This window comes from Podarcis liolepis (assembly GCF_965112155.1).
Source record: "Podarcis liolepis genome assembly, chromosome: 7".
Taxonomy (NCBI): domain Eukaryota; kingdom Metazoa; phylum Chordata; class Lepidosauria; order Squamata; family Lacertidae; genus Podarcis; species Podarcis liolepis.
In genome coordinates, this window is record NC_139561.1 from 82,958,002 (window position 1) to 82,977,887 (window position 19,886).

At 48.6% G+C, this 19,886-nt stretch overlaps 1 protein-coding gene across 17 annotated transcripts; it reads left to right on the forward strand.

Moving 5' to 3' along the window:
- The first annotated feature begins 1,674 nt into the window (after positions 1 to 1,674).
- Positions 1,675 to 11,328, forward strand: ZNF574 (zinc finger protein 574). 17 transcript variants are annotated; one of them, XM_083511358.1, is made up of 3 exons: positions 1,675 to 1,764; positions 3,125 to 3,237; positions 7,856 to 11,328. In XM_083511358.1, exon 3 carries the CDS (start codon positions 7,868 to 7,870, stop codon positions 10,619 to 10,621), a length of 2,754 nt encoding a protein of 917 aa, XP_083367484.1. In that variant the 5' UTR covers positions 1,675 to 1,764; positions 3,125 to 3,237; positions 7,856 to 7,867; the 3' UTR covers positions 10,622 to 11,328. The 17 variants fall into 17 exon arrangements, with proteins under 17 accessions (XP_083367484.1, XP_083367486.1, XP_083367478.1 ...); XM_083511360.1 differs by lacking the exon at positions 1,675 to 1,764 and adding an exon at positions 2,058 to 2,301; XM_083511352.1 differs by lacking the exon at positions 1,675 to 1,764 and adding an exon at positions 2,179 to 2,301 and having other exon boundaries at positions 7,859 to 11,328.
- The last annotated feature ends 8,558 nt before the right edge of the window (positions 11,329 to 19,886 follow it).

The window sequence follows — 19,886 nt, forward strand, 5'->3', positions numbered from 1 at the left end:
TCTGCTGGGGTTCTCTCACCAAAGAAGTATGTACTTGAGCGAAATTTGGATCTTGGCATCCAATGATTTCTCCTTTCTATATATATGCCACACACGCACACGCACACGGATTGTGGCTAAAGCTATGTGCACACCGCTTCCCAAACTAGCAGCGGAAGAACTCAAGATGCAGAATAAATTGGAGTGTACATGAACAATCTAAAACCAACAATAGTCATATCCCTGAACGGTCATGGCTTCCCCCAAAGACTCTTGGGAACTGTAGTTCTCCCCCCACAAGCTACAACTCCCAGCAACTTTAACAAACTCCAATACCCAGAATTCTTTGGGGGTGGGGGTCCTGCATTGCAAATGTGATGTAACTTCTCAGTGTGGCTTCATTACAGGGGGTTGAACTAGATGACCCTTGAGAGCCCGCACACAGGGTGGTTGGGCGACAGGAAGCATCAGGGCCGGATTTAGGTTTGATGAGACCCTAAGCTACTGAAGGTAATGGGGCCCTTTGTATGACCAGCTGTCCTTTGTCATCAACAAATTGCCACTGTTTTTTTTGTGTTGAATACATGCTATATGGTAATTTATGGACCTAATCGGTATCTAAAGCAATTTGCATATGTTGCCATGCAACCAGTCCATGCAGAAATGTTGTTGTTTAGTCGTTTAGTTGTGTCCGACTCTTCGTGACCCCATGGACCAGAGCACACCAGGCACTTCTGTCTTCCACTGCCTCCTGCAGTTTGGCCAAACTCATGCTGGTAGCTTCGAGAACACTGTCCAACCATCTTGTCCCCTGTCGTCCCCTTCTCCTTGTGCCCTCAATCTTTCCCAACATCAGTGTCTTTTGCAGGGAGTCTTCTCTTCTCATGAGGTGGCCAAAGTATTGGAGCCTCAGCTTCAGGACCTGTCCTTCCAGTGAGCACTCAGGGCTGATTTCCTTAAGAATGGATAGGTTTGATCTTCTTGCAGTCCATGGGACTCTCAAGAGTCTCCTCCAGCACCATAATGTAGGCACCCTATATATAGAAATGAGCAAACCAGTGATATTTTAGGGAGCAGGCTAGCAGGCTACATCATAGGAGCCCATGCAACACAAAACACTATTGCTGTGTGTTAAGTTGTGGGTGAACATATCAGACGACACAGCGATTTTTTAGACAGCTTGTTTATTCACAGGCCAGAACAGAACTGAACTGAAGGGTTCAGCTAACCTGCTTATATAGAGCTCCACTACAATGCAACAGTAACAACTTTCTGTAACTATCCAATCACTGAACGTCACTTTCAATTCCTTATTTGCATATGTGGATCTGAGTGAAAACTATCTACAGTAACCCTGCTGGCCCAGGGTGAGAACTTCAGTACATAACACCGTGTGTAGGTTTTATTTGTTTTTTAACTTATATTTTGGAAATGTACATGAAGTGTTTTTTTCCTTTAATTTTTTTGGGAGGCCCCAAGAGAGTGAGACCTTAAGCTATAGCTTGTTCAGCTTATACGTAAATCCGGCACTGGCAAGCATGGAACTGTGCTTCAGGAATCCAAGCATCTGAGAAGACCCAGCGTTATTCACAGGTGGACTCCAACTCCCATCAGGCCTTGCAAGCACTGGCCCAATGGCTCATGGGAGTTGTAGTCCAGCAACGCAGGGACCTCGATCTGGCGGCCGCAGGTTTCTCCGCCCTTGAGAGGGCGCTTTACAAGTACTCCGCAGGAAACCCAGGCCAGGAAGCACGTGACCCTCGGCACCCGAGAGAACCATCAACGGTCTGAGGAGAGCTTTTCCTAGGGGCAGCTTGAGAAGGGTCCATGTTCCCTTGTTAGGGGAGCAGAAGCGAGGAGGAAGGGTGCCTTGGCAAAAAAAAAAGGGCAATATATAAACGTCATAAAAAAAGCAAAACAACTGCTTCTACGTTCATAAATATCGGTTTACTTCTCCTTGTAATCACTTAAACCGCCGTTTAGACGTTTCGGGTCTTCTCAGACACCCCCCTCCTCCGCTGCTTTTTTGGTACAACCCAACTGCCATTTCCCCCCATTCTCTCTCTCTCCTTCCCGGCCAGCGGGTTCCCTCGCTTTCCCTTCCAGCCCCGCCCACTTCCTCGACGCGACCGGCGCAGCCTCGCTTCGGCCTCCGGATGACGTCAGTGTTCAGATCGCCTATACGGATCCCGACGGGTTCGGGCAAGGGCTCGCGCGTCGGGTAGGAACGACGGTCCCGATTGGGCGCGCGCTTCAGCAAGCGGCCTCCCGATTGGCCGCCCGCCGCGATCCAATCGGCAGGCGGTTTGTTCTGGGAGGAGGGTGAGAGAGAAGGCTGGGCTGTGGGGGACAGAAGGGAGGAAAAGGTGAGGGGAGGAGGGGGACTCGGGGAGAGCGCCCCTAGTGCAGGGGGGAGCCCAAGGCGGGACGGGGGGTGGGGTGGAGGTGGGGAAGGTAAGGAAGCCCAGAGCGGAGCCACCGCCCCCCCCCCCACTTTGCAGGGTTGTGGGGGAGGGAGGGGAAGTGGCCCCTCCCGCAAGGGTGGGGGAGGGGAGCCCAGCACGCCCCGTGCAAAGAGGGCGAGTGCCTGGTGGATTTGACCCCCCCCATGAAAATGAGGGTGGTGGGGAATGGGAGCCCCCATGCACAGACTGGGAAATCAAACCCCTGTGAAGGGGGCTGGGGCGGAGGAGAAGCGGGGCAGGCGCCCATGTGCAGAGGAGGATGGGCGAAGGGGATGCACAGGGAGACCTGGAGAACTACCTGAGGAAGTAGGTTGTGGCCCGTGAAATCGTGCTGCGGTTAATGCGCTAGTCTTGCCAAGGTATCATAAGGCTCTTTGTTGCTGATGGGGGGCGGGGTGGGCAGAGAGAGAGGAGGGGGGTTCCTCTTTTCCGAAGTGAGGTGGAGAGAAAGAGGAGTGAGAGCTGCTTTCAAGGGCAGGACTGGAAGAAAGTGTGAACTGGAGGCTCTGATCCTCTCCTGTGTAAGCAAACAAAAAACTGAAGGGAAGGGTGCAGTCCCCTGATGAGGGGTTGGATGTCAAATCACTGAGGGGTCTGTTCAGCCTTGCAGTGGGGATGAGGGGCTGATCTGCACCTTTGCTTGCTGTTCTACTTATTTACAGTCTTCTTTTGAACTCAAGTTTTCAGAGGACCGACTTTCTCAGTCTTGGTGTGTGCTGGAGCAGGCAAGATTGGACGTCTTTCTAGAGCCACAGGCCCTTCTGGGGCTGGTCTGTGGCTTTAGACCTCGAAGGTATGTGGGAGATGCACCCTGAAGCCAGGTGAAATACAGCTCAAGCCTCAGAAACAGCTGGTGGGGTAAAAATCAGATTTTCATTTTTTCAAAGATGAATTTAAATTGGTGTTTTTTAAGAGTCTCTCCCCCCCTTTGAAATAAGATTGTTTAATATGGCAACTTACAGTAATTAAGTGCAGATAAAATGTATATATTATAATCTTATACAACTGGACTAGTGGTCTCCTATCAAACACATTGAGATAAAACCTCATTTTCTATGTAAAAGACATGTTTATGTTAATCTGTTCTCAGGTCAAGACTTATAAAGGTGGTAATAGGTCACTGAGAAAAATGATGAATATTTATTACGCTGCCAGTACACTGCACAGACATTTACATTCCATCTCATGGAAAAACATGATTGTGACTAGTAATAGCCTTGCTTCTGGAATGTGTTGGACATTCCTGACTGGGATCTAAAGAACAGCTTAAAAACCTGCAGATTATATGGACCGTCCTAGTAATATTGTTGACTTATTTTCTCTGAAGTGACTCCCATGCTAGAGCACAACTACTTTTGAAATATCCACAGTATCAAAGCTATGCTTCCCCCCTCCCCCATGCATCATTTTGCACTTAAATCAAATATTGTTTGTCTTTGTTGCCTGTTCATCCATTAAGGAGAGATCCTTTTGGATCCCCATCCTTAATAATGTAGTGTCCTCCTCAAATAGCGTTTGCATACAGATCCATTGACTGGTTATTTTCTCTGAAACATGCAGTGCACCAGAAATTCAGCTGCAATGTGGCAGTTGGAATTGCTGAGAACTAGGGAAGGCTGCTGTACACTGGAGGACATTTGCATGTCAGTGCCTCTTACATTTGCTGCCAAGATCTGCAAGAAACATCAGCAGCCGCGAGAACCTGGCAGAGGAAGCCCTGCCCTATGACGAACTAATAATATTCCAATTAAATGTTTCCTTGCTCTTTAAATGCATTATAAGCGAGCTTGAGATCTTTGAGTAGCGAATGGGCTATAAGCCTAATCAATATTGTCAGTTGACCTAGTCAGATCAGCCACCATGGGGATACAGAGTGCTAGACAAGATGGGCCTTTGGTTGGACCTAGCAAAGCTCTTCCTAAATGATTGAAAATTGACCTACTTTCAACTTAGCACAATTGAGTTGTGTGTGTGTGTTTAAATAATTACCTTTACCTTTACTTTTATTTCTTGATTTTAATTGTAACTATTGGCTGACCCTGGTGTTTCAGGATAAATTCTTTTAAAAGTCTGTTTACTAAACATGCACATTTAGAAAAACATTACTTAACATAGGGGTGTTAGGGGAAGGTTAGTACCTCTGGTGGTGGGTGGGGGGACAAGTTGTGGCTCCTAGAAGCTGTCAGCATATGACAGCAGCCACACCTCAGGAAATGGCTTCAATTGGCCAGCTAAACCAGGTGAGGGTGGCAGGTGGATCTCAAACCCTCTGTGAGTTAGCGACTTCCCCTGCATTCAAAGACAGGCTCCTGCAGATTGAGCAGACAAGACCAATAGTGAGTCCCAACAGTCAAGGTGGTTTCTGCAGGTGCTGAAGAGGGAAGTAAGGGGCAGATGGGGCTCATCTACCCGGGAAGGTGGCCTATCTAGGAGAATGAAAGCTCTGATCCTAAATTTCTGCTGCTTTGCGGGCTATCTTTGGGAGAAGAGGAAGATAAGGAGTAAACACTACACAACTCTGGACTGGAGTCCCCAAGGCAGTTGGATGGTACCTTGTAGGCTGCCTCCTAACAACTCCAACAGCCAAGCTGGTGCCAAATGTATCACTCTGCTTTCCTTTGGACCACGTCAGTGAGGCTGAGGGGGGGTCTTGTCATCTGGGCAGCCCAGGAGCTCCATACATAGGCTATAATTGGGGTGATCACTTGGGTGTTGCTAACATAGCAGTTTGACTTTAGTTAATTTGGCCATTCCATGGTTCTTTGGGTTTTTTGTAATTAGTGTAAGTACCAAGCCTGTTGGTGATCAAAAATATTTCTTGCTTAAATAAGCCTACTATTTTACAAATAGTTAATCATTATTTGACAACATTTGTCCAAAATTGAGTTGATACTTTCTGACGAGTCAGATGCCCAATTCTGTCCTCAAACTTAGCTGTCTCATCGTTTACCCCAGCTCCAGGTGTCTAATGAAACAGAAGCTCATGGGATATCCCAATACTTGTTTCCATCTGTTTTGAAAACAATACTCCTTTTGCTTCTTTTTTAAACCGTTTTCCAATCCACCTATCTTCCCATGCAGAAGCCATGGTGATTGTTTGGATCCTGCTCTTAGATGTGATTTAAATCATTTATTTATATTCAGCCTTTTCCTTGGCAATTTAAAATCATGAAATCACAGAACTCTGTGATTTACAGTGCAATCCAAATCCCAGAACTGCTGATACGAGTTTGGATTTGGCAGATCTTGGACTTTTCCGGTTCAGCTAGGGCTGTACCGGCTTAAGACCCTCATTCTGACTGAGCCAAAGATCTAAGAGTGTAAGTATTTCATCCCCAGCTCAGCTGGCAGAACTTACACCAGTGGTGTAAAAAGAGGTGTTTTGAAGAAGCGGGTAGAGTGAAAGGAGAGGCTTACACCTGTTTCAAACCCCATTCAGCTTGGTTGTGTGTCCTAGGTCCCAATCCTCAAAATATAGGCACACACCCAGCTTCTGGCTTGGCCAGCACTTAGTCTCCTCCCTCCCCTTGCCAGAGGCTCCTGAATGGAGTTTGGAAATGGGTAACATGTGCCAGCATAAGTTTCACCAGTTCTCTATAGTTGGGATTACTCTGCCACATCAGTCCACTCGCTGCTGTTGGACTCTAGAATGGGGCAAAAAGAAACAGTGATACTGTGTGCTAACAAAACAGCACTGAAATCAGGACACAGGTGGCTTGACAAGGAGGAGTGCCTTTACTTCTGCTTCGTACCGAAAGAAATGAGAATATTTGTTGCAAAACCACACTAATGAAGATGTAAACGTGTTTATATGCTACATGTTTCAGCCACTTTGAAATCTGTCCATAGTATCTGGCAATTGTACAGCAGAAGGGCTATAGCTCAGTGGTAGAGCACATGCATGGCACACAGAAGGTCATCGGCTCAAAACCTGCCATCTCCATTTAAAAGGTTCAGGTAGCAGATGATGACAGTGATCCCTGCCTGAGGTCCTGGAAAACCACTGCCAGAGAGTAGACAACACTGGACTAAACTGCATAAATCCCTGTGTGATTTACTGCCACAACTTCTGTATAGGTGTTTTTGTGAAATAACAATATTTTTTGTGTGAAATAATAATATTTCAGTGTATCTGAAGAAGTGTGCATGCACACGAAAGCTCATACCAAGAACTAACTTAGTTGGTCTTTAAGGTGCTACTGGAAGGAATTTTTTTATTGTGAAATAACTTAATTGTTACAAGGGAAGAGGGTCTTTAATGTTTTGTTTTTCCATTCCCTGTTGTAGTAATGCATGAAAACCTAAGTAGCCTTGCAATGTAACGCAAGTCTGCTTAACTCTCAGCCCCACCAATTAAGGTTTTTGCCCTCAGCTGAATAAATACCGTCTTTTTCGCTCTATAAGATGCACCAGACCATAAGGAGCACCTAGATTTTGGAGGTGGAAAACAAGAAAAAAAATATTCTGAATCCCAGAAGCCAGAACAGCAAGAGGGATCTGGCTTCTGGGGTAGCATCTGGCTGTTCTGGCTTCTGGGATAGCCCCGCCAAGCCTCTTCAGGGCAGCGGGATGAAGGCTCCCCCTGCCCAGAAGAGGCTGCACGCAGCTAAGACAGAAGCCAGGAGAGGCGCTGTACAGAGAGGGAGAGCCGCGCAGCGCCCCTTCAGCAAAGCGGGAGGAGGAACAGAAGGGGATCCTCCCACTTCTCTGAAGGGGCGCTGCGCAGCTCTCCCTCTTTGCGCAGCGCCATTCGCTCCAGAAGACGCACTCAACATTTCCCCTTACTTTTTAGGAGGAAAAAAGTGCGTCTTATGGAGCGAAAAATACGGTAGTCTAAAAAAGCAGTAGTTGACTGCCGTACTGATTGATGCTGCAATCTTATACACTCTTATCTAGGAGTAAGTGTCGTTGAACTCAATGGGGCATCCTTCTAGGTAGGCCTGTATTGGGCTGTGGCGCTTATACATTTAGTTCTTGCAATTCCTGCTCCTTGCTGTGGGAACCTGTGAAAGACCCGTATCTTACATGTTTCATCATAGGATGTATTTTATACCAGGGTTGTCATTTGATTAATTGGTCGAATTAATAAATAGCATTTTACTTTGTATTTAGATGTCTGCATACTTTATCTGATTTTAATTTTGTATTTTTATATTGTAACCTGTCCTGGAAGCTTATGGTGAAGGGTGGATAAGGAGTATTATAATTATTGTTATTATTGTTATTATTTATTAATGTGTCACAGCAAACAGCATCTCAGAATCGGCATTCTGTTGTTTTTTTAAAAAAATTGCAGGCACTGATCAAAGTATTTTTCATTCAGCGATCCAGATTAATCACCCAAAAGTTGCGACCCTAGTCTAGAACACCAGGCTCCCTAATTTTTCCTTTCTCTTTCTTATACACCCCAGCAGGCTTTCACGATGGCAGAGTCAACCGAGGAGACGCTGCTATATGTGGAGCATCGCTTTGTCTGCTCGGAGTGCAGCCAGCAGTTCAACTCCTTGGAGGAAGCCCTGGTCCATCAGCAGAGCCACCTGTGCTCCCAGGAGCAGCAGTATCAAGTGGTGGGGCTGGCAGAAGCTGGGCTGGTGGCAGGTGGTGAGGCCGGCCTCTACCAGACCGTGACTGTGCAGGAAAGCCAGTACCAATGTCTGGAGTGCGGACAAATCCTCCTGTCTCCCAGTCAGTTGCTGGAACACCAGGAGATGCACCTCAAGATGGTGATCCAGGAGCCGGAACCCTTGGTGAAACTGCTGAGCTCCAGCCAGATCCATTATGAGTGCACAGAATGCAAGGCCCTGTTCACCAGCCAGGATGTGTGGCTCGCTCACCGGCAGACCCACCGGAAGCCACCCGAGCCACCGGCTCCCCCTCCTCAGAGCCGGGCACTGGTCAACCTGGAGCACTCCTACCGCAAGCCGCAGGACGGGGTAGAGACTGTGCAACTGCTGCTTTATGAATGTGGTGAGTGTTTCCAGCTGTTTCAGTCGACGGCAGACTTGCTGGAGCACCAGACCACACACCAAGTGATCCAAGCCTCCCCAGGGACACGAGCGAGGGAGCTGCCTGCATCCTGCCCCACGGAACCGAAGGCGCTACCGGCGCCGCTGCCACCACCACCACCTCCAAGTTTAGTGGCTGTGCACAACGGGGCTGTGCCGCCACCAGCCCCCACCAGTGTCACGGCCACCGATCATAGCTATGAGCTGAAAAACAACCCCGGGGAGCAGCTTCCCCGGAAAGCGAAGCAGGCCGCCAAGGAGCACATGTGTGCCGAGTGTGAGCAGCCCTTTCCTTCGGCCCACAAGCTCCAGCTTCACATGAGGAGCCACCGGCAGGGCGCCTTCAAGTGCCCGCTCTGCAGCAAGGTGCTGCCGTCCCCAGCCGCCCTTGAGAAGCACCGGGAGGAGCACAGCGGTGAGTCGCGCTTTCTGTGCATGGACTGCGGCCTGGGCTTTGGCACGGAGGCGGTGCTCTTGTCCCACCGGCGCACACACTCCTCCAACCCCCTCTACCGCTGCGCTTGCGGGAAGACCTTCATCAACATGACCAAGTTCCTTTACCACCGACGATCCCACAGTGCCAATTCAGCGCAGACCCACGAGTTGCCTGCATCTCCTCCTGAGGAACAGCCTCCTGAGGAGGAGCCACCTGAAGCCTTGCAACAACCGGAGCAGCCGCCGCCACCACCTCCACAACCACCTCCTCCTCCTCCTCCGCAGCAGCAACAACAACAGCAGCAGCAGCAACAACAACAGCAAGAACAAGAGGTGTTTCCACTCGCCATCATCTGCTCGGTGGACAAGACCTCTGCCCCAGCCGAAAGCAACGTACAGGAGCAAAAACCCTCGGAGTTCCAGTGCCTGCTGTGCAACAAGACCTTCCCCAAGTTGACGCTGCTGCTGCGCCACCAGCGCTTTGTCCACAACATGGAGCGCCGCCACAAGTGTCTGACTTGCGGCAAGATGTTCAAGAAGAAGTCGCACATGCGCAACCACCTCCTGACGCACACTGGCGAGAGGCCGTACCACTGCAAGGAGTGCGGCAAGAGCTTCAACTCGCAGGCCAACCTGCAGCGCCACCGCCTGACGCACACGGGCGAGCGCCCTTACCGCTGCGAGATCTGCCAGAAGTGCTTCACGCAGTCGTCCACCCTGCAGCAGCACCTCCTGGTCCACAAGCGCCACTACCCCTACAAGTGCCAGGAGTGCAACAGCGTCTTCCACCGCCCCTACCGCCTGCTCATGCACCGCTACCACCACACGGGCGAGTACCCCTACAAGTGCCAGACCTGTGGCCGCTCCTTCCTGCTCCGCCGCCTGCTGGAGGTCCACCAGCTGAGTCACACGGGGCAGCAGCCCCACCGCTGCACGTCCGGCTGCGGCGCCGCCTTCGTCACAGCCGAGCAGCTGAAGGAGCACAAGTGCGGCAAGATGAGCCGCCACTTTGAGTGCTCTGTCTGTGGCAAGAAGGTTGGCTCGACGGCGCAGTTGAGAGCCCACGAGCGGCTGCACGGGGACATCCAAGTTCCCGAGGGGGCGGAGGAAGAGCCCCCCGCTTTGGAGCCGCCCCCGCCCCGGCCGCGCCGCCCCACCGGCCCCAAGGTTTTCGAGTGCAGCGACTGCAAGAAACTGTTCAGCACCGAGACGTCGCTGCAGGTCCACCGCCGCATCCACACAGGCGAGCGCCCCTACCCGTGCCCGGATTGCGGCAAGGCCTTCCGGCAGTCCACGCACCTCAAAGATCACCGGCGGCTGCATACCGGCGAAAAGCCCTTCAAATGCGACGACTGTGGGAAGGCCTTCACCATCGCCGTGCGGCTGGCCGAGCACAAGCGCATCCACACGGGGGAACGCCCGTACCACTGCGACGCTTGCAACAAGGCTTACCGCTCCTTCTCCAACCTCTGGAAGCACCGCAAGATGCACCAGCAGCAGCGGCTGCAGAATGAGCAAGAGGCCATGGCAGAGGCTGTTGCCGCCGCTGCGGCTGCGGCCGCTGCTGCAGCCGCAACGCCGTCGGCCTCGTCCACGCCTAGCGACCAGGTCTATGGCAACACTGTTACCATTATGGAGACCATCCCCGTGGTGGAGACCATTGAAATCTACCCTACAGATGCCGGGGTTCACTTCGAGAACATCCAGGTGGAGAATGTCCAGATAGGGGGAGTTTGAGTTGGGCTGGGGGGAGCAAGGAGATGCAGCTGGCCACGCTCTGTGGACCGGGAGCTGCTGCTCTCTGGCTCCCCCTTGCTGGGGCTCTAGTGTAGCTGCAACAACTTCTGCTCCCTAGCTTTTTTATCCATGCTTCCTCTGCTGTCCAGGTTTTGGCCATTTCTGCAACATGGCTGCGTCATCTTGACTTCTCCGGTTCTGAAGGTGAACTGGGCTCCCATTTCCTCCCCGTCTGCACAAACACCAGGATGACATTGGGTTTGGCTTGTGCACTCAATGCCACCGTGGGGTCTGACCCTCCCATTTCCTTTGGGGTTGGGTTCTTTCCCACTCAGTTATGTGGAACGTGGCTTTTATTTTTTTTAATGACACAGGCGACCCCTCCAGACTTGAGAATGCCCAACCACAGCCTCCCCCCATGGCTGAGCCCCTTGAATGCTAAATGGTTTTGTTTGTTTCATAGAGTGCTCCAGGGAATAGCTTCCCTGCTGGGGTTCAGTCTGACTTGTAAATACCTCTTGACTGGGTTTCCCTCTTCGCTGTGGGAGCTTCTCTCACTGTTTGCTGTTGCTCCCCTATCACCCACACATATTTCCCCTTGTGACCCCTGACAGCTGCTTTTATTTGGTTTCTTGCTAACTGGATTCTTCCCCATGGCTGCAGGAGCATTTTGTTATTTCGTATGAAAATTAAACAGGAATCAAAGCACTCATGGTTTTTTGAAGTGTGTTCTTTTGTATTATGGTGGTTTTGAGTAGAGCTGGGTGCAGCGTAAGGCTGTCAGTGGGTTAATTTCTAATCACCTGCAACGTTCATTATTTGTTATATTAATACTTAATGCCTTCTTAAAACAGGCATTCTTCCCTCTTTCTCTCTCTCACAGGAGGGAATTTATTTCATTCCATTTATGAATCGCTTCCCATAAAACATCTTGAAGCAATTTAACAAGGTGGCTGTTTCTAATATTGTGCCTGTTGCAACATGTTACTTCGTTATCTGAAAAGGGAAATAACCCTTTCTTCAAAGTGTTCTTTATTTATATGGAAATCTATGCAGATTTAATTGTTTGACTGAAACTTAACACAATTAATCCCCTGATAACGGTTTTTAAAGCAGACAAGCCCTAAAGTTTTCATGTAATCCTCACTGTAAGGTGCTTTGACAAAAAATTAATAAGCGGAAACTGCTGGTCGTTGTCGAAAGAAAGGAGTATCTGTACCGTTTTCTGCTTTCATTTGCTGTTGTAGTAACACGAGATCACTGAAATACACTAAATAAACAACCTGTGCAATTAAATCTTGGTGCCACCACATACAGTTGTCCCCCACTAATTAACTAAAGCAGGAATAGCTAACCTGTTGCCTTCCTGATAATGCTGGGTGCCATTTCCTAGAGGCCATGCTGGCTGGGTCTTCTGGGAGTTGTAGTCCGGCAGCTTGCAGAGAGCCAAATGTTCCCCACCTTCGATCTAAAGCATTACTTGGATTATCTGTCATTTAAAAGTTGCAGCAGTAGCAGAGTAAAAAGTTATGACAAGTCTAGAGGAGTGTTTCTTCTTCCCAGGCAGGACTTCCCTGTTAAGGATAATTCTAGCCTGGTGAGGAATTTCCCCTCTGGAATGTGTCTCTTTGATAGTGGGAGTCTGTAGAGCATGGGACTCTTAATTTCAGGGTCGTGGGTTCCAGTCCCATACTTGGCAAAAGATTTCTGCATTACAGGGGGCTGAACTAGATGATCCATGTGGTCCTTTCCAACTCTACAATTCTATGATTCTATTGGTGGATGGATATGAGAGTGAGAGATCCCCTATCAGACCTTTTTTTGGTCAGAGGCTGCAATTTTGCATCATGTCCACTAGGTGGGACAGTTTTTAAGAATTGCCTTGCTGAATTTGACCAAAGGTATGGTTTGGCCCAGCAATCTGTCTCCCAGAGCAGACAGCCAGATGCCACAGATGCAAGCAGGGCGCAACAGAGGTGACAATCAGGGGAATTATAGCATCTCTGAATGTGAAGGCTTCAGTTTAAGCCTTCAATACATACCAGCAGCCCCTTGATACTTGGAAGGCTTGATTGCTTGGAAAGGAAGCTGCCGAAACCCCAAAAAATATATGAGTCACAAAGTCAGGGTGTGGTGCGGTGCGGTGGAGGTCAGTGGCGTAGCGTGGGTTGTCAGCACCCGGGGCAAGGCAAGTAATTTGCACCCCCTAACCCGTGGATCGCCCCCCCCCCCGATGTTGCGCCCGGTGTGGCCGGCCCCCCCTGCACCCCCCACGCTATGCCACTGGTGGAGGTAGAGAGACCTAGTTGGATTTGGACAGAGGTTGTCACTTATCCAAGTGGAAGCAAGAAGAACATTTTGATTAGAAGGTAAATGATTTGGGTCCAATAAATTTTGATTAGAAGGTAAATGATTTGGGTCCCAATAAATGCCAACTGAGAAGAGCTACCTAAAATTCCATCCCTGGACAAACAGAAGCACCGGGTCCCTTAAAATGTAAGCTATGGACATTTTCAGGATCCAGTTGGGGGACAGCTTGCTGCAGGTTGTATCGCTCAAGTTTGTGGGCTTTCTGCACTGCAGGTAAAGCCAAGCTAAGGGTTTCTTCTTTCCTCCTTGCTGTGCTTCCCTCTGCTGTCTTCGCCCTTGCAGCCCAAGTAGAGCATCTGCTTGGATCCTCATCTTCTTCAGGTAGGGCTGGGAGAGGCCCATGCCTCAAAGCCTGCAGAAACCAACGCCTCTCAGCACAGTGCCAAGCTTGATGGATCGATGGTTTGACTTGGCAAAAGGCAACTTCTCGCCCTCCTAACAATTGATGCAAGCGATTCCTAGCTGCTGCTCCTTTTTCAGGCTGCCTGGGGGACCTTGGAGCAGGTGGCTTTTCTCTCCCTTATACCCACATAATCACACATGGAGTCTGTGCAGATGGAAGGGAAAGAGTTCCTGACTCTGGCGGGGTGTTTTATGCCACTGGGCTTCCCTCAGCATCTTCTCTCTTAGTTTGCGCCTTATCTCCTGTTCCTCGCTGGCCAAGGAGCTGGCCTTGGTGCTGAGGACACCAGCTGTGAGGGCTCAGTCACTGAAATGCACATCAGATGAGAGAACATTTGCCTTTGTGCTCTCATGGACACGCTTTCCATTCTCCCAGGGCCGCAGAGCGGCTTCTCCTGTGCGTTTTGATGAGGCGCTTTCCGTGGTGTCACGACAGCTTGAGGAAGGATCCCGTTCTGGTCATTTCTCTCTTTCCGCCTGGCTGCAACGCGGCTGCTATTCCCTAGGCATGGCTGTGTCCTTAATACCTCTCCGTTTCTACCTCTGGCACGTTAAGGCACCTTCTGGTTGAGCGGCACGTACATTGAAGATGTGCTAATGCAATATTAAGCACGGAGGGAGGAGGCGTTATTCTGTGATACAAGATAATGGGAGTTGTTGGTCTGTTGTTGTTTTAATGGCTAGGTGCGCCTGCATTTTCCCAGAGTAAAAGCTTCCAATTTATACATGGCGCTCCTGTGGAAATAACTTTTCCATTAGCTTTTGTGAAGCTCCCCAAGTTATTGAGCAGGAACATCTTTTCAGAAGTGAAGACTCATGGCAGGGGTACTGAAAGAAATGGTCTGTTGAACTTCAGAGTAATCTTATTTTCTTGTATTTTTTTCTTCCTTGCATGCCTTTTTTATTGGAGGGGATGTTGCAGGGTTGCAGGAGCAGGAGGGGGGCAGGTTAAAGCAAGGTGACATTCCATTGTTGAATCAGAACATTTTCCTATGCAGATACAGGTAATTTGCATCAGAAAGTGTTCCGCTTGCATTAGAACATTTTCCAACACCCTAGAGAGTGATCTAATTTAGCACGCTTATTTTACTTGTATTTAGTAAACAAAGCTAAAATCGTTGAAATTTCCTGATACTTCATTGGCAGTTGACACCCATTTATCGTTACTAATGAACTTCTGAGATGGAGATTTTTCTGTGAAAAACCACATCACTGTGAAATTTCTAGCAAATGTTTATTGTGGTCCTCCCCCCAAACCTGTTAGCTGATTATACTGTTCTCCACAGTTATACATCACAGTTATACACTTTACAAGCAAATCATCCTTGGAAGGAAGAAAACCTAGAGCAGTGCTTTTCACACAGAGATGCACTGGGTACCCTCCTGAGTGACTGTGGTGCATCTCCAGTGGGAGTAATTGAATGGCCCATTTGCACCTGAAGCATGACAGGGCAGGAGGCTCACCATGAGTGAAAGCTAATGGGAAAAGCCAGAGTCCTCACAAGGTCACCATATCATGAAGGGAGTCAACAGGCAATGATTGCTATGGATAAATTCTCTGGATTAATTATTTTTTTCCCTTGAGGCACAAGTTGTGAAAACAGCTCTGGATAGTCCACAAAAATGGTAACTCTGGATTTAATAAAGTGTCCACGGGTGGCCCCTCTTCTCCCCACCCCAATGGTTACAGGGGCAATATGGTGGTGGTCTTCAACCTTTTTCACATATGACCTACCTTTAACTTCAACTGGCAACAAGCGACTGGGCTCTGTTTCTGACCTTTATGCCCTTTCTCTCTGTGTGGCTCAGCATATTTGGTTTAGCTCTTTTCCCCTTGGTCTCCAAAGATCTGCGGCAACACAAGAGCAGGCCTTTCCAATGGTGCCTCCTTGCTTATAGAATGCTGTCCCAGGGGACGCTCGCCTGGCACCATCATTGCATATCTTAGGTGCCAGACAAAAACATTCCTTTTTAATCAGGCCTTTGGCTTTTATCTGCCCATGGCTTTTTTCTCAGATGGGAGGTTTTAATGTAGATCCATCACTTTTATCCTTTTTGTCGCTCTTTTCTGAACCTTTTCCAGCTCTTCAATATCCTTTTGGATGTGAGACGACCAGAACGGTACACAATCTTATTCCAAATGTGGTTGCACCATAGATCAACACCTCTCAGAGATGGTCCTCTCCCTCCCTTACATCACTGGTTTCCTCTTTCAAAACTGCACCAAACAGGCCAGAAACTTAAATAAAAAAACCCATACATATTTGCGCACGTGGAGCAGGGACCGCCAACCCTCCCATTTCTGCTCCAGGGCTGTCTGTGCCTGGAATTGGAGATGGCAGCTTCCAAGCCTGCTTTGGAACTCAACCCAGACAAGTTGCAACAGGAAGACCGGGCAGTGCTGAGGATGATGGGGAGGGAAGCTGGCAGCGAGGATGGCAAGCAAGAAGAAAGGAATGGGAATGAGTTGAAACTATTTTTCAGTCTTCCCTGCAAAGTCCTTTGAATGCATGGGAAGCTAAGGAGTAGATACAAGGAATGTGTATCCAAGATACAGTGGTACCTTGGCTCTCAGAATGGCTTGGCTCCTGAACGCTGCAAACCCCGAAGTGAGAGTTCCAGTTTGTGAACGTTTTTTGGAAGCCAAACATCCGGCCTGGCTTCCAATTGAGTGCAGGAAGCTCCTGCAGCCAATTGGAAGCCACGCCTTGGTTTTCGAACCGTTTCAGGAGTCGAATGGACTCCCGGAACGGATGAAGTTTGAGAACCAAGGTACCACTGTACACAAGGGTAAGGGAGATGGATCTGCACTCAAACAGAGCTCATTAGAGCCAGGAGGGTTGCGGGATTCTTCCCCTAGCTCCAGGTAGAGAGAGGTAAAGGGACCCCTGACCATTAGGTCCAGTCGTGGCTGACTCTGGGGTTGCGGCGCTCAACTCGCTTTATTGGCCGAGGGAGCTGGCGTACAGCTTCCGGGTCATGTAGCCAGCATGACTAAGCCGCTTCTGGCGAACCAGAGCAGCACACGGGAACACCATTTACCTTCCTGCCTATTTATCTACTTGCACTTTGATGTGCTTTCGAACTGCTAGGTTGGCAGGAGCAGGGACCGAGCGACGGGAGCTCACCCCGTCGTGGGGATTCGAACCGCGACCTTCTGATCGGCAAGTCCTAGGCTCTGTGGTTTAACCCACAGCATCCCTTTAGAGAGAGAGGTAGAGGAGATTAAAACAGGAGGCATGGGAACTGTAGTTTTCCCTTCACAGAGCTACAAGTAACCAGCATGCTTAACAAACTACACTTCCCAGGATTCACGTGCTTTAAATGTGCACTGTGTGTGTGTTGTGTGTCTCCTGGAGCCCTCCCCAAGTAGATTTCAAAACACACAAGGGAGGACAGGAAAGTAGGAAGAGAAAGCAAGATAATAAGGAACGGAACAACTAAGGTATGGTGTGGATCTGCCAACCTTTTGCTGCTATGATGCACAATAAGCAACCAGCAACCCACTATGCCTAAATAAGACTGCCAATGGGTACGTGAAGTTCTTGGGTCCCCCTGCACCTTGCACTTAATCCCTTTCTACCCAAAGCTGCCTATGCCAATTGTAGGGCCAGCTTGCATATTAAACAGCTGAAACCAAGATGTGGCCCTTGATTTGTCTGCTTAGCAAGGTGTCACGATTAATCTTGATCCTTGGATCGATGCTCCTGTGTTATACAGGTGTTTGCTGCATTCATACCTTGCAGTTTCAGGTGTACGTGTTAAAACATCTGCAGCTGATGTGTAGCTTAGCTGTTGTTAGGTACAAAGTACCAACATAAAGCTTGAATGCTACTGCACACTTCAGGTACTTCAAAATAATCTACTCCAGCAGTTAGCATAGATGACCAGGCTTCGATTAGAGCAGTGCTTTCCAAACGTTTCGGGTTGGTGACACACTTTTTAGATATGCTTCATTTCGCAACACAGTAATTCAGTTTTACAGAACAATGGTACCTTGGTTTGCATACGTCTTTGTTTGCATATGTTTTTTATTACAAACACGTCAAACCTGGAAGTGCGTGTCCCGGTTTGCAACCTTTTTTCGGATTACAACCCCTCTTTTATTATTACCGGGGGGGGGGGGGGGATTTGGAGGCCCCATTGGCAAAAGCGCACCTTGGGTTACAACCTGTTTTGGTTTACAAATGGACCTCTGGAACGGATTATGGTTGTAAACCAAGGTATTGCTGTACTAGCAAACAGGAGGTTAACCCCTTTCCAGCCCCAAGAGGAGCGTGGGGAGCGATTGAGCGACACACAAACTGCAGACGACACACTGATGTGTCGCGACACACAGTTAGGAAAGCTCTGAATTAGAGCATCAGACAAAGACCAGGTTGGGGGATCGGGGAGAGAGACTTATCTAAAAATCTCCACGCAGGCATCGATCAATTCCCAGTCATCTTTCCTGCCTATCTCATAAGGTAGTTGTTGTGAGGGTACAATGAAAAATATCTTTTATGCCGTCCAGGGAATTTTGGAGGAAAGGTGGCATAGAACTGCAATTACGTAAGAAAGTCCAAACCAGTCACATTTGACTTCAAAAGAAGAAAGGTTTTTAAAAAAACAGTAAGTAAGGGGACAGGGAAGAAGGAAACTGGAAGGGAAAGTCAAGAGGGTTCTGGGGTGAGCTGTATGGCTAAAACAAAATGAGGTTGGGGAAGAACTCCAAAAAAACTCTCCAAACTCAGTAACGGGCATTAAAATCCCAGATGCAGCTGGGGGTAAGCAACTGTAAGTGATGCACATTAGGGCAATAAGAAACCTAACTTTGCAGATTTGCTTGTAGGATCTGAACTGGTGGTGAGCAATCGGCGGAGAGCTCTCAGGGTTGCAGTGGGAGCATGTTGAAGGCGTCGACCCAGTGTGCAGCAGCTGCGAAGAGAGTAAATTCTATTGTAGGGCTCATTAGGAAAAGGATTGAAAATAAAATTGCCTATATTATACAAAATCTATGGTGCAGCTGCACTTGGAATCCCGTGAACGGTTTTGGTTGCCATGCCTCAAAAAGTACATTGGCTCGGAAAACGGTAACCAGAGTGATCAGGGACGTGGATCAACTCCCTTACAATACTGGGGATTATTATTTTTTTTTTTTATTGAGGAAAACAGCAAGTAAGATGGGGAAGGTGCAGAGAGAATGGGTTGAGAGAAGTCTATTATAAGAACTGAGGGCCATCTCATGAAATTCAGCTTACACAAGGGAAAGGACTTAACTCATACAGCAGCACATAGTTAAAAACTGGGGGATTTGCTCCCACACAATAGAGTGCCGGCTACCAGCTTGCATGGCTTTAAGAGGAGATGGGAGAAATTAATGATAGCTATGATACCCTCCATTGCAGCTATGGTTTACCTCCCACTGTCAGAGGCAATGTGCCTCTTAGTCCCAGTTTGTGGGAACTGCTGGCCCTGCGCTCATGTGCCTCCCATAGACATCTACTTGCCCACTGTAAGAACAGGATACTCAAATATCTGGGCCTTTGGTCTGATCCAGTAGGCATTTGGGGAGCTAGGCAAAGTCTACCCTGTTTCAACTGGCATTTGTGCTTTAACTTGGTCACGTTTGCCAGTTCGTTAACTTTGTTTCGTATTTTATGTTTCAGATCTAGCCCTGCAATGTCTGAATTATAGCTTTTACGGCTCTTGTTCTTTCATTCTGCTAGCCTGAGTTTGGCTGCTGCTATACGTTTTGTCACTTGCATTTTCATATCGCATTATATTTTTATGATGTGCTACTGTTTGTCAAGCCACCTTGAGTGCAATTTGTAGAAAGGCAGCACAAAATAAATAAATTAAAGCATCTCTCTCTCTCTCTCTCTCTCTCTCTCTCTCTCTCTCACACACACACACACACACACACACACACACGAGAGACCACCAGACCAGAATCAAGCTTTCAAGCTGCAAGCAATTCTGGTTGAACATTTCAGTACAGAATTTATCGAAGGAGGCGGACGCTCCATTGAGGAATCGCTGATTTCATTTCTGGTCCCTCGTGAAAGTGACGCGTGTATGTAGAAGGAAATGGGGAGAGACCAGTACAGAAGCAAAGATGATAAAGGGTTTGGAATGCAGAGCAGGCTAGAAGAGAGTGAAGGGAAAAAGAGAGAGGTACATTTAGTGGGGGGGGGGGGAGATTAAGACGGTGGGATAAGCATCTTCAGATATGTAAGAGTCTGCCAGTTACAGAAATTCTTTCTTGCTGCGACTGATGTTTTTGCAATTTTGATTCATCCTATTCCATTCTTATATACCCTACAGTGAGAGTGGGGAAACTTTCCCCCCTGTTGAGGACCGCTTTGCCATGGGGGACAATCTGTTGGAGGCCACATGCCAACTATGGGCACGACCCCTTTCTTTCCCTCTTTCTTCCTCCCATTTATCTCACTTTCCACCCTCCTTTCTCCTAACTGAACTGATGGCTTTGCAAGCCCCCTCCTTGCCTGTT